Source organism: Diadema antillarum, unplaced genomic scaffold, assembly GCF_040938485.1.
Source record: "Diadema antillarum isolate AM-2024a unplaced genomic scaffold, OU_Dant_1.0 seq00000420_RagTag, whole genome shotgun sequence".
NCBI lineage: Eukaryota > Metazoa > Echinodermata > Echinoidea > Diadematoida > Diadematidae > Diadema > Diadema antillarum.
Genome location: NW_027271405.1, coordinates 475,900 through 500,375, shown reverse-complemented (window position 1 = coordinate 500,375; position 24,476 = coordinate 475,900). Strand labels below are relative to the sequence as shown.

Here is a 24,476-nt window from a genome sequence, read left to right as displayed (position 1 = left end):
GACTTTGAACTTTATACGTCACGAATTACACATGTGTAATCCTATAGGTCTAGATAATGATCCTGGTATAATGATAACTGTATTGTTAATTGCTGCAAAACTACCTGTGCTAAACTTTCGATCGAACAATGATCTGTGGGGCCGTCTATACCAGTTAATATTGTGTGTCCCTCCAGTTGATAAGCATAATCAATGATCGCTCACGCCGACAGTTTACATCACGGCTTCGAAGTATAGCATTATAAAGTGTCATAATCTATGCTTATTTTGTGCCATCAGTAAAGCCTCGCTATAATTTGTCACATTCTATGGACCACCATCTTTTTCCCTAGCGAGAGGAATCTCTTTTCAAGCGCCTTCATCCAATCTGAAACCAATGATACACTTTGCGACCGATTGACAAATTGCCCTACATTTTGAATAATGATATACATGTAGACGCATAAGCTTAGCTCGTGATGATATTCAATAACACTTAGCCTTGGTTGAGTTCAGCTGACCATTACTACGTCCAATCATGGAGCTACTTTGATCCAATCGAAAGAATTGGAATTTGCCGGTGGATGGCCGCGCGGACACATTCGGCGTTAATCCTAACTGGTTAACATGCCCTCACGGCCATCGTTACCGCTATTTCCTGCAGTCGGGCTAAGCACGTCTTTGTGAACCATCACACCGTGACCAAGTATTGTCAGGGGATGCTCCTGTTTGGCCGCAAAGTCAACCAGGGCACATCACGTTCCGAGGAACAGACAGTCCACAAATGTTTATCTGTAGTTAGTTTTTACTGCAAATTATTGACATAATATTTCAACATTGTCTACGGTATTCATGTCGTTTGAAGGACAAGGATAGGGCACCAGTGTTGACAAAACAATAATAACTCCCTAACGCTTTATGGAAGCATACATGTATATTTTGCGCACGTGGGCAGTCAGCCTTTTCGCTTCGATCATACCACAATTCTACATGCCATGGACATGCAAATATTAGTGTGTCGTGTCGCTATCATTATTTTCGTACTGCTCTTTTTTTTAATTAAGGAGCATGCTCAAATTCGTGAAAGGTGTCACGTAAAACAGAATATGTAATACACAATCATGTCATGACGTAAAAAGCTCTAAAACGATTTATGCGTTTACTGATGGATGTCATTCGTAAATAGAGCGACAACATTTTGAGAGTACCACTACGAAATTGCAATCACTTATTATCAATTTTCATAAAATGTACTTTTCGCATCTCATTTAAAATAATCTTGATTAGAAATTACGTAATACCTGATTCTAATCATGAGTTTATTCTTTCATGATATATTCTGTCACTAATGCAGTTTTTCTGCATCTGATTATCCAATCAGAACTCATTAATCAAGATTAGAAGCAAATTATTATACTGTATATACATTGCAGGGGTCATCTAGTTCTAATAAAATAGCTGATGCATCGCATTATTTTTGAGATTTTGTTCTCATTATCTTAATGTTCTTGCACCGCCAAAACACCTGCATTTACGGACTGTTTTAGAAGTTATTACACAGTTGTACCCAAAAATTTGGCGATAAATTCTGGTTTGGAGTCACTTTCACTTTGTAAGAAAATTACCAGTTTGCACATAAGGAAAAAAAATCCTCTCCAAACTCAACACCGCCCGGTGTCTGAAAGAGAATCTATCAGTTTGTTTCTGCGCTGATTTAGTATACAAGGCTTTGTTTTACTTCGCCTTACATTTGTATTTACATATTTATTTGTTGTTTTTTTTTGTCCTCGTGTCAGTGAAAGTAGTCTGACTCCGGAGAAAGATGTTTTTTTTCCTTGATTGAAGCAAGGAAATGGAATATATCTAAAGCTTCAAAAATTGTAAATTGATATTTCATTATTATCTTCAAATAGCAAAGTCAACCTTGATATGTAATACCTCTGCACAATTTCTTGGGTTTAAAACAAAACAAGCAGGGTTCTCACATAAATGATTCCGTATAATTGTTTATGATATACTCAGAGGTCATCAGAAGAAAAAAAATCTAACATAATATAGATTGCAAGCGATTATTGTATCAGTTTCAATGGGTGTTAAAGGAAAGCGGCTTATTAGACACTATATACAGATCATCTTTGATATAGTAGTGGTTGTGTTATGTCTACCATGAAAACGATGAGGTTTGAGGCAATTTGATACACAGATCGCTTCGAGAGTTACGTGATGTAACCAGAAACCGTCTGAAGACTGCATCACTACGTGCATCTATTAAGAGGTGAGATATCAAATGTGAGAATATCGATTGTAAATACAATTCTCTTCGCAATCTTATGATAATCAAATAAACACTCCAACAGGGAAGATGCAAAGAGGAGGGGGAACAGGTTAATGATTCTAAGCGGCAATCACGTATTGCTATCACATTAATCGTACCTATTGCACCCAATAAAGATCGCCTGTACCTAGACCTTTTCAAATCATTTCAACCCAACAATCTTGATTCGCTCGGCAACACCCCCTGAAGGTGTGCGTGACTGAAGATGACCCGCACATCCCACGCTCCGGGCGTTGAATACCTCCTCGAATCGCAAGAAAAAAAAACAGCGCGACAATTCCAAAAGCATTATAGCTGCTACCGATCTCTTCTCTCTTTTTTATCCTTCCAAATATTATGTTGTTACATGCTCCATTGCCTTATCACAGACCCGTCACGTCTAGCTCGGCTGTTGTCTAGGTCGTCTGCTTTGTGATATCGACAATGATGTCTGCATGTGGGAAGTTTCAACCTCATCACTCATCATGTTTTCGAGTCCCTCCTCTTCCCCCCCCCCCCTTCACAAAAATAAGATTTGTTATCTAACATCCTCATAATACAGAAGTAAAGATTACAAAATGTGTACCTCTTTTGTCATTGCGCGTCTATATCCGTTTTACTATCGTCGTTATCATTCACCTTATTAAGAGGCGGAGTTGATAAGTTGTTGAAAATTGGCCCTGGAAATCGTGAGAGACTAGACAGTGAACATCTGTGGTGATTACCGACACCCACTTCGGCAGGCATCCGAGATAATAACTTGACCTTGTGGAGAGTGCCTTCCGCGACAGAGATGGTTTTTGGGCGGGTCATTCGCCGTCTTCAGCATCACACCAGGTAAGGCGTAAATGGGTGTCAAGTTCGTAACCTTTGACATCTAGGGCCCACATAAACAGGGCTGCATGGTTATCTGAGAGCAGGTGTGACAAACAGGAGCTCGTGAACACCACCAGGAGTCCGGGAATGTTTTCCCCTGGGTAGAAGTTATAGCCACAGTTGTACCCACCTTTCATTGTTTTTCCGCTCTCTCTCTTTCGCACTCTGTATCTCGTTTATTGCAAAATGATCTAAACGCCATTTTTAAACATATCAAAGTAAGTCCACCATCAGATAGAGCAAAATTAAACGTTTCCAGTATTACAATACATCACTTGTGACACAGCAAGGAATTAATATTCTATAGAAGTTATGATTAAAAATATCCTGCATTTTCTTATTATTTTCTTTGTTTTTAGCAGCTTTACTCACAAATATCTCAATTTGATAAGAATGGAGTTAGCTCGTTTTGCAATAAAACTCTTCATATCTATGTATGATAGTGTTAGTACCATTGTAAACACATACTCATCAACACGTTTTAATCCTCCCGTTTCACTCTATTCTTTTTGCATGAGGTGTAGGGCCAAGGAGAGTTTGTCAAGGAATTTTTAAATTACATCACCCTTTAAATTGTTCTCGTTCAAGTCTTCTTCTTCTCTATTCCTTCTCTGATACAATTTGTAAATACGTGTGTGTGTTTTTCATTATTATGTTTGTGTGTGTGCTAAAATGTGGGAGTGTGTTTCTTGGCTATACCTTTAGTCACAGTTTGTTATCATCGTTCTTGTTCCGTGGATACGGAAGAAATCATGTCTATGACGTTGTGCTTGCGAAAACAACATCTAAGAGTAAGACAAACGATTACACATGCGCACGCACACACATGATTATAGATTATTATATAATAGATGGTGTTGGATATATTCTCAAACAGATATCAGGTGTTTTGCGTTACTTTTAAGGACTGGACACGCCTGACTATTACAACTAACATCTTTTCTTGTGGATGTTCTCGACGCCTGAGAACACCGGACTCCTGGTCTAGTTGGTAAGGAACTTGTAGTGCTGACACTTCCGTCAACGTTACGCCGAAGTCATCCCCTTGCGGAGTCATCAAGGGGGAAGGGGAGGGGGGTGGGGGTAAGAACTGTGATTAGAGCGTTTATACTGTCGATTGCATATCTTTATGTTTTCCAATCTTTATCTTGCGATAGGTATTTATTAGAGCAAGCTGGGGTTTCTCATCTGAAAACCGGATATCAGAACTATCTCTGCTAGGACGCCAGCATCTTATCACCTGTTACAACGTCAAAGCCACGGCCATAATTCTATGACTGATTGCTCCCCCCCCCCCCTTCCGGATATACCGAGATAGTGAAAGATAAATCCAGCAACCCTTGTTTGGCCTAGTTTTAGACAATAGAGACATGAACTAAACAGGACATCGCTGTCGATAACAACCAATGATAAACATCACCACCGGTATGAAATATCGAAATCACTTGTTCTTGGAAGGAACGTTATTAAAATTATAGCAATTGTTCCTCAGTGACGCTAACCCAATAAGCTGAAGCTTTTCGTGTCTTGGCAGGTTTCCATAACTGCTTCATCATGCCATCGTTGTGCAACTGCTTTCTTCTTGCGCAGTATCTAGTTACAAAGGATTAATCGGCGCAAGGATTATCCTCTGCTATTATTAAATGAACAAAGAACATTCATCAAACGGATTACGAAGTAGATGGACATCGATTTTTTTTTCAAGGAACGTTCATTGCCAAGTTCTTACTAAAGTATCACGAGGGCTCAAACAAACCAGCTTTTAACAGGCATCGTTCACGGTTGAACTCACTGAAGAATAGCATGGATAACTGCGTAAACTGAACAAACTGTATTCAAACCGTTAAATAAATTTGCAAGGGGGCATGTTATCGCGAAGCAACCAACACCTCTCGTTAGACCTAATGTTTGCATAATGTCATAAGAAAATGTTGGGCTGGCGTTGGCTCCAATAGAACCCATAAGTGTGATGGTAGATAACAGCTCATGAATGAAATGAAATGGTATGGATTATGACCAGCTAATTTGGAAACAACGGTATAATATAGGCATGATATTGGATGTGTATAGTGAATGATTGTCATAGACATGAATAAACGTAAAAATCAATTTGATGTTTGTCACATGCCACCCTATTTGCATTGGCGTCTTGAAGTAACTCGGCAAAGAAATGATACAGGGCAAAACCCCATGCATACACTGCATGTGGTTGCTGTGATTAGAAATTGAGGTGATACTGAGCTTTGTGGAGCAGGTCCGCGTCCACCACGCAAAATACGTGAGTTGAATGCCATGGGCTCTCTGCTTTTCTGCCGATTTTAAGAATGTATGCACGGGAGTGGAAATTACTGCGAGCTTCTTCTCTCTCCCTTTCAACAAACAAACAAAAAACAGACTGACAGACAGACAGACAGACAGACAAAGAATTCTCTCTGCACATACTCAATGTGGTACTGCAGGGAGGAAGAAGATGTGAAAAAAAAACCCAAAGTAGGCACGACCATCAAGGTGACAACTCAAAATCTAATTTCACGAATACCTTCGTCGCACTCTTGACGACAGGTGTATCTTCTGCAGGTGCTTGAAGTGACCTATTTTGATGTGCCGCCGGCTGTGCAATCCAACACTTCTTTATGCACTTGTATACCATAACATTTGTGGTGCTGGTGCTGGTTGAAGTATTTATAGGGAAATGACGGAGACGTTATTGAAGCCGAGGATGATATCATGTTGTGTGCAGTAAAGCATTATCAGTTCAAACCAGAGTGATGATTACGGTGATGATGTGGAATAAGACATGATGAACATGGCGACGATGACAGCGACAGCGATTGAAATGCACTGTTTGGCAACGCCTCGGTTTTTAAAGCTCAATAAACATAAAGTCACAGAAAGTCATAATTTGTTGCCAGCACCTTCTAAATGAGTAATGACAATTAATACAATATGAACCTCTGATGGCAAAATTCATGATGTTTTCGAGCAATTTTCATTTTTAGAGTATCGAACCAAGGAGGTTCTAGCTATGCGAGCTCGCCTGTATTACCTCCTTGATCGAACAGTCCTCAGTAAGTTACAGAAAGTCAAAGTCAAAGTCAATGTCACAGAACTCTTCTGTGGTCAATGTCTGGTGCAGCTCCCTCTTTTGTTTATGTGAGTAAAATCATTTTTAATGGCAAGTTCCTTAAAGCAAAGAGGCACACAACCATATTGTATCTCAGTAATATACTAATCAACATACACAATGTCATGCACCATATCTCTTGTTTATTCTATTTGGAAGTGTTATATGAGAAACATAATGCTTATCAGTCCTCTATACAATAACCATATAACTGCACGAGCGACTTGTCAGTAGGGAAGCCCTGCAATTTTTATCTTTATCTTCTTTAATGAACTTTGATGGCGAACTTGTTTTCTGGTTCAAACAAACATGTTACGTCATAGCACTCTAGGTATGTAACCAGAGATAACCGTGCGTTAAGCATCCATGGACTTGACCATAAAGTGCGCAAGCTCTTTAACGCCGTGATCGGATTATGTCATTATTGGCGTGGATGCCTCGATGGTGCAATTAGATAAGAGTTACATCTGTTCTTGCATTGCTGGCTCGACAAAATGGTCAACGCTCAATTTCATTCTTATGATGGAGATAGAACGGAACCCTTCCTCGACAAATGCATTTGAGTGGACTTAATAGAACAAAATAAAAATCAAGACTAGATTTTGATTATGATAATTTCTTTTAGCTATACAAAGTGTAGTTGCTCTTTAATCAGCTTTCACGCCATCAAAAGCCGAGACTCAGCTGCCTGTATGATAACTCATAATGCTGCACAATACAAAAAGAAACTCACAATATTGATGTGTTTAAATCAAAACTAAAATCACATCTCTTAATTTGGCATATAAGTAGTTTTTTTTTTTCATAGACCTATATTGTTTGTTGTACATTGCGGCAGCTCCCCGTCTGTATAAAACTTTCCATTTTGCGCTTTGAACAATACTGATGTGGATATAGTGCTATTTGAATAACCACTGTTGTTGTTGTTGTAATGATGATGATGATGATGATGATGATAATAATGATAATAATGATAATAATAATGATAATATTAATACTAATACTAATACTAATGATAATACTAATGATAATAATAATGATAATAATAATAACAACTATTATTATCATTACTATCTTTATTATCATTATTATTATTATCATTATCATCATCATCATCATCATCATTATAATTATTATTGTTATCATACCAAAATCTTTAAGGTCCTACTGAGCGAACACTCTATGAAACTACTTTTTGAAGCAAATTTACCCCTACAAAAGGGATAATACCTGCGAATTCGAGGAATGAACGAATGCAGGGATTATTGATCGTGAAGATAGACTGTAAAGTAGCGACTAGTCTTCATTTTTTTTGGTGATATTGTTGTGTTTATAGCCATTATCACTATTACTACTGTATTTCCGTATTCCTTCACCTGTCTTCTGAATTACTTGAGAATATACTATGGTTAATGTTTTTTTAGACTCATGATGACCTGTTATTGTTTGGGGAAATATAGCTGAAAAGTTAGCCAGATGTATAGATGTAACAGAAATGGAAGGAAAAAAAATACCCATTCATAGCGTGAAAAATTAAAACATAAACTGTCAATTGCGTAGGCCTATAGGTGTACCTATGGGACAGCTTGATGAAAAATCCTTTCAGAGGGGCGTGTATCCAGTCAGCCGAAGTTTTTTTTTTTTGGGGGGGGGGGGGGGGTGGTGAGGGGCGTGACAAGCGGTCTGGTTCCCTCCTCTGCACTCGGTGCGATGAGTACCTCCAGAACTCCAGTGGAGCAAGACGTCTTAAAATTGATAGCTTACAACCGAATACGTGTCAGAAGCAGTTTAGGCACCAGAGAGGTAACATACGGGGCATGCTCCCTGCTCCGTCAGTTTTGGATTGGAGGACATTGAACGTATGCCAAGTTTTCTTCGGTGGGTAAACACAGTTACAACGACTGTGACCCCTGACGGTAGAGTTCATTCAGTCGCTCCGCCTAGTCCCCGTGTGTTCCGTGTGTGGAGTACGGAAGGATCAAGTGAAAAAGACCGCGCAGGATAATGAAATATTATTAACAGACATTTGTTGCCTATTTGCACATAGCATGTTATCACTTTATATTTCATGTAAAAACCTGCAGAGTATATAAATATTGGCAGAATAAAACACTACATCACATTTTTGCTGCAACATAAGAATTGATTCTCCCAGAGTTGCGATTCTGGAAATGACAATGGTGAAATTATTTAAGAAAGTTAAGGAGCATTATGAGGATTTCTATCGCCGTGCGTATATGCCTCGTCCGCAAGTCTACGGGCCACCCGCCGATGACGACAACGATGATGATGAAGACAGAAATTCCTACTCAGACGATGACGGGTACGTACCTGAGTCAAACTCTTTGTTTTTCTAATTACAGTGCACAAGACGTTGTACCTGTATCTTAATTACTAGTATGAGAGGCTGATATAAAAGATGTTCTTGCAACATTCGTGTTTGCATGATCAACCCATTCGCTTTACACGCGCGTGCGTTTACACAGTGCCGGTTAGCGCTGGCTGCGGAAAAGTGTACCGGCAGGTTCTGGTATGGAAATGCACGGCGTTATCCATTCATTCAAAGAAGGCCTTTGCCTCAGTCTGTTAGAATGTAGTGTGCTCCCATGGGCAGGCGCACCGTGTTATTGTTTTGGTTCGTAGTTCACATGGGTGTGCATGTGAACTCCCTGAATCGAACGGGTTGTTTGTCAATTGTCAGCGCTGCGCTGTATATCACGATATAAAAGCTAGAACGGATTAGTTCTCGCTTTTATATCGTGATGATTTTCATGCTGGTTACCCTTCCCAAAATCATCGCCCATCAAAGGACAAAAGCCCACTATTCTTGGCAGGTGTAATGAACTGGAATCAGGTTTATTTTACCAACAACATGAACATAATAATGTGGATAGATCTCGTAAACATGATGAAGGGAACATTGTTGTCAATTCCAAATGGATGTTCACATGCCAGCTGCCCATGATGATTGGGCTTGCATCTCAAAATCAACTCTTCCCACACCTACGTACATGTACTGTCCTAGCCGAATAGCCATTCTCACACTCTATTTCTCTTCTTCTTGTTCTCGTCTCCATTTCCTTCATTCTTTGTTCACTTATCGTATGAATATATTTCCGTATGTCTTTGCATTTTTTTTAATTTTCTGTTTCTTTTTTTAATGTTTTTTGTGAACTTTATGTCACTCGTATTTCTTTTATTGTTAATTTGTATATAGGTACTTTGTGAGTTTGTCACCAGTTTTGTGTCCTTCTCACTCTTCCCTCTTCACCTCCATTTTTCTTCTCTCTCCTTCTATCTCTCTCTCTCTCGTCTTTTTTCCCTTTCTTTGTTTTTTTTTTCACCGTATATTGTGTATATATTGTATATTTCTGTACATTTTTTTTCTTTTCAGGGCAAGTCCAAGATAACGCGCGCGTTACGTATGGGACATTCAGACACTTTTATGACCTGAAAAATAGTGTTAATGGCTTTTGATCATATTAGACTTTATCATGGTGATTGATATCTAGGAGAAGTATAATCATGCAAAAACTGCAGAAAAATAACCTTCGCAATTATATTGTAGAAGAGAAAATATGTGCCGTTACGTATGGGACCAGAAAAATTTTGTTTTTTTGAACATTTTTTTCAACCTCAAAACTCTCTGAAAGTATTTCATTCTAGAACTTGTAACTCACTGTGATGAAAGTCACAACACTCAAGATTATCACAGGTAAGTTTCGTGTCATTAGGCAAAAAGCTCTAATTACAGGTTCTAATTAAAGACAGACATGACGTGTTACGTATGGGACAGTTACGTATGGGACAGTTTGTCCCCCTTTCATTTAGTGTGTGAAGAACCATGTTTATGGGTATTTTGCGTAATTATTGAAGTAAAATCAGTTGAAACTACTCAAATACTGATCCAGATCGGCAAGGAAACAATATTCCCCAAGTATTTACCATCCTAATCATATTCAATCATATTTTTATATTTTCATGACCAACCTGAGTATGCATGCCCTTTGTTTCCCATTCGTTTAGTGTGTGGAGAGACATGTTTATGGGTATTTTGCAAAATAATTTTGCAAAATACCCATAAATCAATTTTTGCATAATTATTGAAATGGAATCAGTTGAAATTACTCAAATACTGATCCAGATTGACAAGGGAACAATATTCCCCAAATATTTACCATCATAATCATATTTAATCATAATATTCTATATTTTTGTGACCAACCTGAGTATGTATGCCCTATTTTTATCAGGATAGTTACCACTGAAAAATTGAATAGTTTAAAGTGTTTACTTCCATTGATGAAGGGCAGTTTGCCATTTCGTTTCAATAAAAAACAACCTGACACAAGAAATATTAATTTTTATAAATACGCAATACCTGCTGCGTGGAACCCCAGTGATCGAGTAGATATATGATGTCTGTCTAGCAGTCAGGTCATTGATTCGAGTCACACCTCAGTATGTATACCCATGAATTTTGTCGTGGCTATTATTGAAAACTGAATAAGGACAATTTGTGTATCACTTGCAGTAAAAGAAATCATTTTACTTTATATTTTTTTAAATCACAACCATTTCAAATTGGATCTCCATCACTAAACTTTGAATTCCTCTAGTCTTAGGATTGTATGCTCTTTGGTAATTCATATAATTGGTTTCCAATCATCTCATTCAATGTTGAAAACTGAATCCCCATTTCTACAAAAAAAAAACTGTACCATCCCGTTAATGCTGATTTTTCATTGTGTATTTTGCCATTTTCCCCTCCCCCTTTCTGAAAATTGTTCAGTCAAGTACATGTATTGTTTAAAGTGTCTATAACTCAAAAAGTAGCTACAATGTTGGGATGCTTTCTTCAGGATGATTGACCATTTGTGTACTGAGAGACCTTCCCAGCTAGCTACATGCATTCCCATGCATTATGTATGAGGATGTCCCATACGTAACGCATTTGTCCCATACGTAACATTATTTCAATGCCTAATAAAAAATATTTCTTTTACTGTTTTTTCTTTTTTCTATGGTATTTAATTTCTCTAAACGATAAATTAGAACTTTCCAAAAGGACATTAATATAACCTTAGCAATTTCAGAAAAACCCTAAAAAAATGACCTCAATTTGTTACGTATGGGACATCTCATGATAGGACACGAGCTAATTTGCATAATCATTTGCATAATCCCTAAATTTTCATACCAAGTTAAACTATTTGATGAACTTCTTATGTCCACATATTAATCAAATATCATTTGCTTTCCTTTGAATTAATATGAATTTTTATAAATGTCCCATACGTAACGCTGTGTTTCACATTTATGCAAATGAAGCCCTTGAAATTTGCATAAATTTACGTAATATAATTTTTTCCTCCATGGAAATCAAAACTTCAACTCATAAGCTTCAAAATGATACCAAACATGTCAATATTGAGCAAAGATGAAATTTTGTCTTCTGAGGGGACCTTATCTTGGACTTACCCTTCATCAATCATATTTCATTCTTATTTACTTTGTTATAGTTGTTTTGTACACTTTTTAAAGTTATTTGCAATTCTTTGTTATTGAACTAATAATGTGATATATGTTTTTACATTGGACTCCGATACCCAGAGTATGGGTTGTTGAGTAAAATAAACTTTCAACTGTCAACATAGTCACAGTGTCACAAAATAATTGATTAAATGTATTACAATGTACATTTGGATGAATGTGCTGGTATTTGACATTCCCCTGATCAAGTTTGTAGGTTAGACACGATATTTTGAAAAAACAAACAAACAAACAAACAAAGTTTGATATTTCTCCCACTCGGCTGAATCAAATGGCGTCTTTTTTTTTTCTTTTTTTCTTTTTTTGCAATAGCAACATACTTTGGTATCAAAGACAAAGCAATTAAATTTCCCATTCATTTTATTTGCCAGACAGCAAGACTTACACCAGTAGCTAGTTTCCGCAGCCCGACGAGCGGGCAAATGTGGTTAAATTGTAGCAAGTATCCTTTTGCAGGTAGAAGATTAGAGCAGTTATGCACAGTGGTTGCTTTATGTATGATTTATTAACCCTAACTAGGGGGGGCCTCCGAGGCCCCCCTCGACGTTTCGCGCGATGTATCGCTATCGCGAGAAGCTATAACCGCGATGTTTCATGACTTTTTTTTTTTCGAGTCTCCCGCATCTTTTGACACCAAATTTGCGATGCCCGGGTGCGCGGTTCCGAAGTTGCGCATAAATATGCACGTGCATGTCAGACCAAAAATTGCTCAAAAACGTGAATTTGTGTACAAATTCAATGCAAACTGTGTTTACAGGCAAATTTCATAAAAGCATGATTATTTTGGGGTTTTATTGGTTAAAATCAATTATTATAAAATGGGTTCAAGAATGTAGCCAATTGGAAGCGCTGAAATGAGTCACGTGTGCGTGCATTAATTTCTTAGTAAATGCACGGCCGGGGCCTGACGTACGTCACAATGTTTACACTAGCAGTGCGCACTCAATCAGTTGTTACAAGTGCGTCACGCGCTACTATACGCGCTGTCAATCCTGTAAACAACTTCTAGTTCGGGCTGCCACAACAGCCGGCGACCTTTCTTGTGCATAACACGTGGCGTACGTATACTCATGTCGCACCATTGTCAATACTCTCGAGCGCGCCGCACCTTCACTAACACACTCTATCCTGTGCATCATTTGTATAATAATGCATTTTCTTGTTCGGAACAATGTCACGGACAAATTTCATCGAAAAAACAATGAAAAACATAAAGTCGAAAAAACAAGGAAATACATAAGAAATTCAAAAAACAATAAGATACTTAGGAAATTTTTTCTGATTGTGCAATTTTTTCTCTTACATTTGCTAAGGACACTAAAAAGAATATTTACACAAAAAAGTGCCTGTTTTGAGCTTTATTTAGTGATTTATACCAAATTGTCTGATTTCATGCATCATTATGCATAAATTAGCATAATTTAGTGTAAATGATACTTTTTGGAAAAATTAACTTCATGGTGCTTTAGATTACATCATACACGTACAAGTAGGCAATGCGTGTGCCAATTTTTGTCGCAATCGCGCGGTCGACGGCCGAGATCCAGAAGGGGGGCCTGGGAGGCCCCCCTCCCCCCGGCTCTATCATCTACCTAAATAGCCCAGTATTATTTTTTTTTCTTTTTTAAATGCAGCACTGCTTCTTTTCTATTGAATAGCTGGCAACCAACACTTGTACTGTGTGTTGTACACAAATGCTGTGTAAATACAGCGTAGTGATTGATATGCTGTATTTTTCTAAAGTTCGTTTTTTTATGGATTTCTGTTGAAAATGTCAAATAAATAAATCAAAGCTTTACAGAGCAAAAGAAAGTTCTGAAAAAAAAGGACAATGTGCAACCTGTACATGTATGAAAGGAACTATAGATATCTCTCTCCCACAGGTCATCAAAAGGTCTAAAAAGGTCATATGCCTGCATACCTAACAAGAGCTTGTGTTTTATACTGTATTCATACCACCATCTTGAAATCATCTGATCAGAGAATTCTGAGCAGTCACTCTTTTCATACCCGGCATTCACACTATGTCCCGCATCGCAAAGAAAGTCCCGCATCCCAGGACTTTTCCCTCCAAGACCACAGTGTGTAGGCTTACTGGAACTTCTGGTGTCCCTGTGAAGCTTGTCAGTTTGGAGGACAAAATTTAGAGGGGAGAGTGACCGTGGGCTCATAATTGATAGTGGCCGGTACACATATTCATCAAATGTGTGCATGCGCGAATTCTGGTGTCAAATGGCAGGCTTGGCTCGCCCCAACCACTGATTGCCCCGGCAGCTCTGGTAGAGATGGACTACAATGTTTAGTAGTGTGGATGGTTAGTCCATGGTTAGTCGTGAAAAGAAAAGAAAAGAGAAAAAAAAATCTCTCCCGACTGATGCGGGACCAAGTGAGAACACTGAATGTCAGAAGTTGATGGTGATATACCCAGCATATATATACCCTCAGTATCCTGAGGAAGTAAATTTCACAAATGTACATTGTAGGACAACCTTACAAATTTGCTTATTTGCTTGTGCTTAAATTAAGCTGTTCTTCTGTGCAGATCATATTAAAGGCCCTTAAAACAAAACTTTCAGTACAATTGCAGATTAGCCACATTTGCCAGTGGCTGAATAGGAATGAGAAAGATCACTTACATGTTTGTATGAAAAAAATAAGCTATTGCCTACTTTTGATACAATTAAATGGAAATATGTTACATATATTTTGTGGTGAGTTGAATTTCCATTCTTTGAGTTGTACCAGTATGTCCCGAAGTTTATTGTGTAGAACTTGTCATGGGGGATGGGGCATTGCATAATATGAACACTGTGGTGTATTCTGCAATTGTTAAACACTATCAGCTCAGCTTTTGTTCATATTTTGTATGCTTATGTGCATTTTATGCATTTCCTATAAGCTTTAGCATTAAGAAAAAGATGATGCAGGTGATGTCAACATAACCTGAGCAAAATGACAAAATTTAGGGTGCGCAGCAGATGTGTCATTTGATGTAATTAAGATATACTGCCAGCCTGACGGTTTCACAGTTTTTATTTCTGACAGTTTTATTTTTTGACAGTTCTTATTTCTTTCAGTTCAGCATTTGTTTTTAACATTCACCACACCTGTTTACTGTAGTACATTGTACATGTACATGTATATATGCCATGCAAAACATATACTACAAGGCATCTTTGACAAAAATTAGAATAGAAATACCATGATTTGCCACATTTTTGTAAATTTGCAAAACAATTGTATGTATGTAGTACTGTGTGGCCATGTTTTCAGCGGCAAGAATTTGTGCCGACTGTGATGCAATAGAACCAATATATACTGAACTTTTGAAGCCTAGTCAAAGTTTTGATGTGTGAAAAACTTTGTGCTGCAAAGTCTGTAAAGCATTATCATAGAAAAAAATGTGAAATAGCTACTCAAAACCAATTCAATTAGAATTTTCGAATGAGTTTGGATTATTCTTCATATATAGTAGAAAGTAAATTTAGGAGCATCACAACATCTTGGCTCTGATGTTTTGTTTGTGTCAGCCAGTGCAACCCATGGCATAGAATAAAGAAGAATTGATGAGTAGAAGGTTCCAGTCTGGAAATTTACAATCAAATTTTGTGAGAAGCAGGGGCATTAGATTTGTCCTCTGTAGAGCTTCCAATATGATGCCTTCTTTGCAGGAGCAATGATTACTAATTGCCAGCACATGTGCCGTTGATGTACACGTATTAAACGAATATCCGGCCAGATGCTCGGAAGGGGTCTTAAAGGTGCATTTTCCTGGTTTTGGAAGCCTTCCAATATTATACACAGTGGTTGTGAGTGAGGACTAACAGGTGGTTTATGAGGTGGCATGTGAATAATGTGACAAGTGCCAAACATCCGGCTGAATATATACAAAAAGAGAGACTGAAACATGAAATAAAAAATACAGAATATTTTTCCTCATGTGCTGAATGGGCATTTTCGGGCAAGGTCCTCACACTGTATACTAGACAAGTGTCATTTTATATACAATTCGTGTTATTAGCCCAACAGTGAGATTACCGCGGTACGTACAAATAGCTGCAAGCAATGTGTCTACAGGCATACAGTGTATTGATGTTTTGTGCTCAGATGTTTTCTTGAGTAATGATTGGATCTTAACTAGGCACCTCTTTGTAAGACTCTGACTCAAGCGTTAGTTGCCTTTTTTTTTTTTTGATGCTTTCATTTTATAGATTTTACTTTGTGCAGCTTGGTACTTATACAGTTGAGTATACAGACGTGTACCTTTAAACTATTGAAATGGAGACATGTGTGCCTTTCTAAGAAATCTTGAGAGCTAAATATATAGGGCCTACTACTATTCTTTAAGTGCTTGAACTGTCTGAGCATGCGACCTGCTGATTGCTCAGAAATGTGCTCTCTGTTGATAGTGATCAGCACATTTTGTATTGTTCTGCTGTGTGTGTGGGTACTAGTATATGATCTTGTTTTGTAATGCTGTGTATATATTTTTTTTTCCAGTACCACCACATGGGGTGAGATGTCATGGGGATTAAAATATGTACGATAATTCCATTCCTACCACTTGCCACACCCCCTCCCATGTAGAGACAGAGGGTCAGCTTTGCACTACAGGTCATTTCCCTCCACTTGACCCAAATCCTCTTGCATTCTTTCCCCCAAGGAGAGTTCCCCCCCCCCACATCTGTTTGAAGGCCATTTGTGATTGTACTTGTTGATACATATGTCAGTAGTAATTTGATCAGAATATTTCGTAGATTGTGAAGTTGGACATACAAATTTGTAATGCTTTATATTGCTATGAGAGTTTGTTTTTTTTCGGGGGGGGGGGGGATGGGGAGGACAGTAGTTAGCACATTCAAGAAGAGGTAAAGTTGGTTGACATACAAGTTTGAGAGCTGTGATTTATTTAGGTATATCTATTTTTCATGATGATATTGATTAGGCCTTTACACAATCTGAGATGTGTAGAGACAACTCCCTGAAGCAGTGTAGAACCTCTTCCGTAGAACTAGACTTTTCAGAATGGATGAATATTTTAATCATGCTACCTGTTTTTAGCAGGTGAAAGTCTCGTCATACTGAAAGTAACTTGAAAAACTGTTTCTCAAGCACTCCAGAAATTATTCAGTTCCCAGCATTTAAAGGCTATTACATTTATGTTTGCTTTTCATCTTTTGTGATTGGTAGTAAGTTCATGTTAGTAGCTTCAGTGCCGGATAGCTGATGTTTCAAAGTAAACACCAAGTATTATTGCATGAACAAAATTAATTGTATGTCTTTTACCATGCCTGCGTTTCTTGGTCGTAGTGAGAAGAGGAGATTTCTGTTGAGTTTTTTTCTTCGACCCTTGTACAAAGGTACATTTCCCTACTCAAACATACTAATGTACTTCCTCTGCCAGAATGGTCTGAATGTTCAAACAAGAGTCTGAACGCTCAAATGAGTTGATGTATTTGTCTTTCCCAAGTTGGTTTGTACAGAGCAAGTCCTTGAAACTGAATACTGTGCCGCGCCCTTGCAGCCATCTTGCTAACATGACCTACTTTATCGTACATGCTCACATTGTTCCCACAATGCCTGCCAATTACAGTATGGATTGGATAGAAGAAAAAAAAAAATGAAGTAAAAAAGAAGGGGGAAAAAGGGAAAAGCAGATTTTTTTCTTTCGTTCTTGGCCTTGCACGCTTTGACTTTGGATTTCTCCTGAGAGTCCAGGGTGGTATAAAATCTAATCTGCCCCATTGTTTGTTCTGATTAAACTGTCTGCTGCTGTCTGGATGTCAATTCTCTGGTTTATCAGAGACAGATGCCCATTTCCCCCTTCTTTTCTCCTCTGTTTTTCTCCTGTAATAATGTAATTGGGTGCTGTTGGAAAGGAACAACTAGATCCGAAACAATTGTTCAAAAATATGAAGGTTAAAAACTTAGTCTCTCTGGAACACCAAGGCAAGTTTTGTTGTTCATGTTTTCATTTCCATTCTTGAAAGTTATTGTTATATATATTCATTGCTCTGTTTGTAACAGTATGGTGTGTGATCTGCGTGCTTGTAGTGTGTCTCAGTCGTGAAAGAGCTAAAGGAGGTGTTCAAAAGGTCCTAATTAAATTGTGATGTAGACAAGTACATTTTGTATTATATATTTAGTATTCCACACACAATTGAAATGGACAGAATAAAGCAATTTCTGTTTAGCCCAAATTGTGACATGATGCGTGTAACTGTGATTTAATAGGGCCTATACATGTAAGAACTGTAGGCCTACCTGTTTCACCATTGCTTTGATATGATGCATGGATTCTCTGGCACAACTCAACAGTGACAACAACAAGAATCCACGATGTAAATAAGATTTACAGTGTATACAGGTTTTAGTGGGCACTCTAATACTGTACCAAATGTTTCAGCAGTGTTTGAAGCACTGATTTATACCATTGAATCAGTGAATCAGTGCTGAAATATTGACTGATTTTTCTCTAACTTCTATACTAAACTGAAGACAAAATCACCCATAAGACACAGTATTGACCTAGTGGAGTCACATTATATCAAAGTTCATGTTTGAGGGAACAGTTCTTCAAACAAAACAATAAAAGTTTCAGCAACGCAAAACAAGTGATGATAATTTGTGACTCTGAGAATACTGGAACATTGTGCACATTTGTTGAGGTTGATGTGTTTGCCTCAATGGTCTACCATACCTCTCACTTGCATTGATTATTTTACAGGTGGTGCCATGCTTACATAGTCATCGTGTGTGTTTGTATTTCTTCTCTGTGTTATTTGAATTTGAGCTGCAGTGATTGATTCATCCCTGACGTTTCTCTTTCCAGTGGCTTATTTGTGTTGTGCATGGTGAGTGTAGTCGCATGTGTGAATTACATTTCGTTGTACAGTGTAGTCGGCGAAACTCACCTTCAAGAACACTGATTCAGGTACTGTATGGGCTGTACATATTCGATCGGTGACACGGCATTTGCTCCTGCGACAATCGCTCTGATCTTATTTTCTCCCGGGAGGTATGGGAAGAGATCTTCCCACCTCCCTGAGTTAGGGTTGTGATAGGGTTTTAGGATTTAGTTTGACGTGAAGATCAGAATCGGGGTCAGGGTTATGTTTGTAGGTAGAATTTATGTTTGACTCGGCGTGCAGAAATTTCATGGTAGCAATCGTTGCAGGAGCAAATGTCATGGAACTATTCAATCAGGGAGGGGGCTCTACCTCCTTATATTCAGTTTAGATACATGTAAAACTTACGGTATTTGGCTCTGTCTTACTGTAGCTTGATTGACGTATAATAAAAAGGATCTTACTGTACCTGTAGACGTAGTACAATGTAGATGATACAAGTATGAAGGAACATGTGTGTGTGTGGGGGGGGGGGGAGGGGGGATGGCTTAGCCACGTTTCTGCTTTAAATGTAGACACTGGCATAGAATGTTTATTGCAGAGAGAATAACGGTATGGTACGTGAAAATATGCCTCTATAAAAGTCTAAAACATCCAGTTACTGTAGTCTTATTGAACTTGCCACATTTCATCCATCCCAATTCTCAGCACTGTAGACTGATGGTACATGTATCATGGCTTCACTGCAGTTGTATAAAGGGTCTAGTTTATCTCAAGACTATATAGGGCCTACATTGTAAAAATGTAATTGCCAGCACTGACATGATCCATGAGCTTTCTTTGGAAGTGGTAAGGTATGGAACTAAGGGTGATGTAATGATAGTCATGAATTGTGTGCTGCCAAGTTCATAATACAGTATGTCCCAAAAAAAATTACAACGGGGCCCTCCGCAATGATATCTTTAAAAATACTGAATTAATCTAAATATAAATTCAGGGTATGAAACTATAACTCATTGCCCAAATCTTACAGAAAACCCCACTCGATTTGCTTCAGTGGTCAAAGAGAAATACGGAATTTTGTAAAGGATGTCGGGAATCTCTTCCGTCCAAGTTCTGCCTATTATTCATACACAAGATCATCGAAATGCTAAACTCGGAAGAATCTGATTCATGACATGCTTTCCAACAAACCGCATTTCTCTGTGACTGCTTAACCAAATCATATGGGGATTTCTTCAAAATAGAGCTGAAATGTTATATTTTAGGACCCTAAAGTAGCATTAAAAAAATTTAATCATATTGGGTGTTATCAATGCGAAAATCTGATTGTAATTTCCGGGGGACATACTGCAGTAAGTCGCCCAAAAATTACAATCAGATTTTTGAATTGATAACACCCAATATGATCAACCTGTCTAAGTGCTACTTCAGGGTCTTAAAATGTAACATCTTAGCTCTATTTTGCAGAAAACCCCATTCAAATTAGTTAAGCGGTCACAGAGAAATGTGGATTGTTGGAAAGCATGTCATGAGTCTGATTCTTCCAATTTTAGCACTTCGATGATCTTGTGTGTGAATAATCTAGGCAGAACTTGGATGGAAGAGATTCCCGACATCCTCTACAAAATTCCTTATTTCTCTTCGACCACTGAAGCAAATCGAGTGGGGTTTTCTGTAAGATGTGGGTAATGAGTTATAGTTTCATACCCTGAATTTGTATTTAGATTGATTCACTATTTTTAAAGATGTCATTGCGGAGGGCCCTGTTGTAATTTTTTGGGGGACATACTGTATATACACTGTACATAGTACATGTATGTGTACAACGTAGATCAGCATCTACCCCTACTAGTCTAATTCTGTTAAGTCTTTCAGTCTCATCTGTGACATATCATACAATGTAAGTTTCAAATTAAGATAATTAATGGTTCTGCATTTGGCTACAATGTATGAGGGTTATCACATTGTAATATTTCTTTTCTTTTTTCTCCCAAGAGGCCTAATTGCCTTGCATACATGAATACCTTGCACAAGGGAGAAGGTACATGTATACGCTTGACAGAGACAAAAACATCTGAGTAATGAGTAGACAGAGATTTATGGAGCTTCACAAACTGAGGTAAGATGCAAATTCATCTTTAATAAATTAGAATGATAGGACACAGACATTTAGCTACTATAGTGCCCACAAAAATGCAGTGTGGCACCAACCATGGATGTACCTGCTTGATCTGCGAATACAGATTGATTTCTTGGTAATCTGCTTTATAGGATATGACTTGTTAAAACTCTGTAGGACAGAAAGTGATCATTTCCTAATTTCAGTTAAATGCCCGACTGTACAGTAGGTTTAATTGTAGTTTACAAACTTTCTTAAAGGGTTTATCAGTGATAGTCAATACCAATGATGGCTTTTTCATATTATAGACAATACTATAATGTGTGCTCTTGATCTGAGCAGCTGGTAGGGTGGGGGATCCACACAGGCATTGAACTACGGGCAAATTAATTCTTCAATTTTTGAATTGGAAGGAAAACAGTGTTACAGGTTTAGTCACCTGATGAATTTGTTCAAGGTATCAGTTCTTGTTGGAGGGAGCAAAAATATCCCTCCATTCTCATGAACTTGAGGTAAGTTGTACATGTGTAATTTGATCCATTTTGATTTCCAGAGGGATCATTTTCGTTCCATGAGCATGTTCAACATGTTCCAAAATGGGATCCCTTTATCAGTTTGCTGCAATAATTATATGCTGCTTTAAAATGCAGGATTTTATTTTTTTTTTGGGGGGGGGGGTGGGGGTGGGGGTATACAATCTGTTTATAACAATTATTAGGTGATCCGAGTATCCTCTCTGATCACCTCCTGTATCTGTACTGATTCTTTGTTTTTTTTTTCTTCTTCTTCTTCTTCTTTATTTCTCCTCAAAAGTTGTGCAGAGGTTAGCTCAGAAAGTGCATTGCCGATCAATTTCAAACTTATACCATCATGTCCCAAAGACAACAGATCTAGTTAATTTCTAAACCTCTTTACTTGAACTTCTGTCAATATGAGAAAATGGTCTACTTCCTGTCTGTAATGAACTCTACCTACGAATGATACAGATACAGCCAGCCTTCTCTCATATTGGAGGAGGAAGTGTTCTTATCAAAATTCATCAGGTTTCATGCCTTCCTGTCTTGGCCTTCCAAAATGATTTGATATTCCTTTCAGTTGTGTATCTCTATCAACAATCAGTGAGAATAGGAAACTGCCATTTGATATTTCAGTTTCTGGCCGTAGTACCCTGGTGAACTTGCATCATGAGTGGAAAGTCTTTTTTGTTGTGAGTGGCAAGGCCTCGATGCAAGGGTTTGTCTAGTTATTCTCTTGCGAAGGCTTTCAATCGGAGCGCTCATGGTACATGTCCGCGCCTTCTCAATGTTTGGCTGGACAGCATCACCCTGAGGGTGTTGATACTCCAAATAAGGGGTGGGGGAAACCTCCTGCCCTTTTCTATGCTCCGTCTTATAGGAGGAGGGTGTGTTAGATTACATAATGCTGTCACCTCTTGATGTACCCGTGAGCTGATGGAAGACCGGTTGTGGTATCTTACCTAGAAAAGCCGTACCCAAAATCATTAACTTCTTTTCTCAAGCTGTTAGTCGTGTACCCGACCGAGATCTGTCATTTGTGTGACACTGGGCAATGAACTCTGTAGTTTGAATCGGTGAGGTTCCCAAAGTCATATCTGGATGATCTTGACATAGGGGTAGTTTGAGCCATTTTCTCTGCTTTGTGCTGGTAGACCTGCTGTACTTCAGTCTTCAGCCGTGACTTTTGGATGCACCGCACATGTATACTTCTTGTCTTGTATTAATGACAGCTGAGAATCTGAAATCCAATGCCTACTTGTGGTGCGAAGATGACTTGTTTCGGAGAATAGAAAGTGCGGCCACATTCATGTGTACCCGTACCCACCCAGCAGAATCTTTTATTTGTTTAAAGCGATGTGTGCCATGTCATTGGACTTACCATTGACCTCGGAAGAGTTCTCTTTCCGGTCATGTTGTGAGGAAAAAACAAAGAAAATCCAATATATCCTGTGGATCTGTTTGTGAGATAACCTAACCTTGCTCTGTGAGTAATTGCAGTTACCAGGAAGACATTAACAGATTTCTTCTGTTTGAAGGGCAAGTTACCTCCATTTTGTGCATGGGGGAATGCAAAAAATACTGCTTTGGGGTTATCGGGAGTGTAACAGTACCAGCGTTGTCTATCACCGCCAACTTCCCTTTCTGCTTTCCCTTGCATTCTGAACAATCTGTTGTGATGCGAAACTCCTGTGGTGTCGATGTGGCTCAAACCAGCAGTTGAATCACTAGAAAATTGTCAACAGTTTTATATGATAGAAAGAGAGGGAGAGAAAAAAAATATAACAGAATGGAAAGAAAACATGAACAGCTACAGGTTAATGAATTGCATCTCTCCAAAGAATAGTTGAGTGGACTGCTCGAAGGAGAGAACATCTGGATCTGTGAGTAAGATACTGCTCTACAAGTGTATGTGGCAAAGGATGAGAATATTGCACATTGGCATCTCTGAAAAAAGGTCTGAAAGTTGAATGTGACTTCAGAAGCAGTCTGATGTTACATTGATAAAGTGCTGGTGCTGAAGGAGTGACATACAACATTTTTAGGCTGAGAAACTATTATTCTTTGAGTCCTGGGGAGTTTTTCTGGCTGGAAAGTTGTCACAGCCGTCATCTCGTGTAGATCAGAGACCGCTCCATCTGGGGCATCTTGTGAAGAGGACTGGTTATATGTGGAGTCAATTTGTATACTCAAGTTGGGAGCTGATGGAACACTGTTTGTCCTGGTTTTTTCTTCGTGTTAGGTGCAATTTGCTGTTTAAAGTTGGTGAAACACTGGATGTACATGTATGGTAGTTGCATTTCTTCAGTTCTTTGAAATCACTGCAAAATGAAGCGGTAAGATGATAGTTACAACATGCTCCAGATGCTTTGATTGAAACTTTTTTCTTTAAGTCATTCATTCTAATTCTAAGAATGAGTATTCGTATTGACTGACACATAGTTTTGCAAGTGCTCTTCATGGTGATTGATGTGTTGAACTTTTATAATCAAAGAATGCCATTTTCATGCTCCACTTGAGTACCTCAAGTGATGTTTTCTCTTTACTGTATTTATGTAACAGTCTTCTGATCTGATAGTTTTGGGTGGCTGATGTCTTATTGTGTAAAAAGGCAAGATTGGAAAATATTCTCGTATTGGGAGCCTCAATACGAATGGCTTTTCAACAGAATCACATCTGTGCCCTCTGTTGTTGTAGTGGTTTTGGTTTTGTTTTTTTGATGTGCAGTAGTCCGGGGACTCAAAGCAGCATGTGCATTATATAGGCTATGTCTGCTGATTGTAGTTTTACAAAATAAGCATACATGTATAACACAAATTTTTGAAGCATAATTCTTGTGGAAATTATGCCAGATATTTTTCAAGAATTGCACATTTGCAAACGAGTTTGTTTTTGTTTTGTTTTGTTTTGTTTTTAAGGGGGGGAGGGATAAAACAAAACCTTTGTTTGAAGATAAGATAAAGGTTAATGATACTAGTGTGACTAATTCATGGTAGGACTCTGTCCTCAACTTCAAGAGTAGGGCATGCGATACTGATTGAATGAAAACAAGGATAACAACAATGACAATTTTGAACACCAAGACATGTGGGAAAAGCATCATAAGTATCCAGTCTGTATTCAAGGTTTTTCAATGCTTGATGCC

General features: G+C 38.2%; 1 protein-coding gene across 1 annotated transcript in view; it reads left to right on the top strand.

Annotated features, from left to right (window-relative positions):
• The first annotated feature begins 8,427 nt into the window (after nt 1–8,427).
• LOC139732411 (kelch-like protein 8) overlaps nt 8,428–24,476 on the top strand; it is a 40,114-nt gene continuing 24,065 nt past the window's right edge. The window contains exon 1 of the mRNA XM_071643276.1: nt 8,428–8,616. Coding sequence (XP_071499377.1) covers nt 8,465–8,616 — 152 coding nt within the window. The 5' untranslated portion in view covers nt 8,428–8,464. The remainder of the gene's footprint in view (nt 8,617–24,476) is intronic.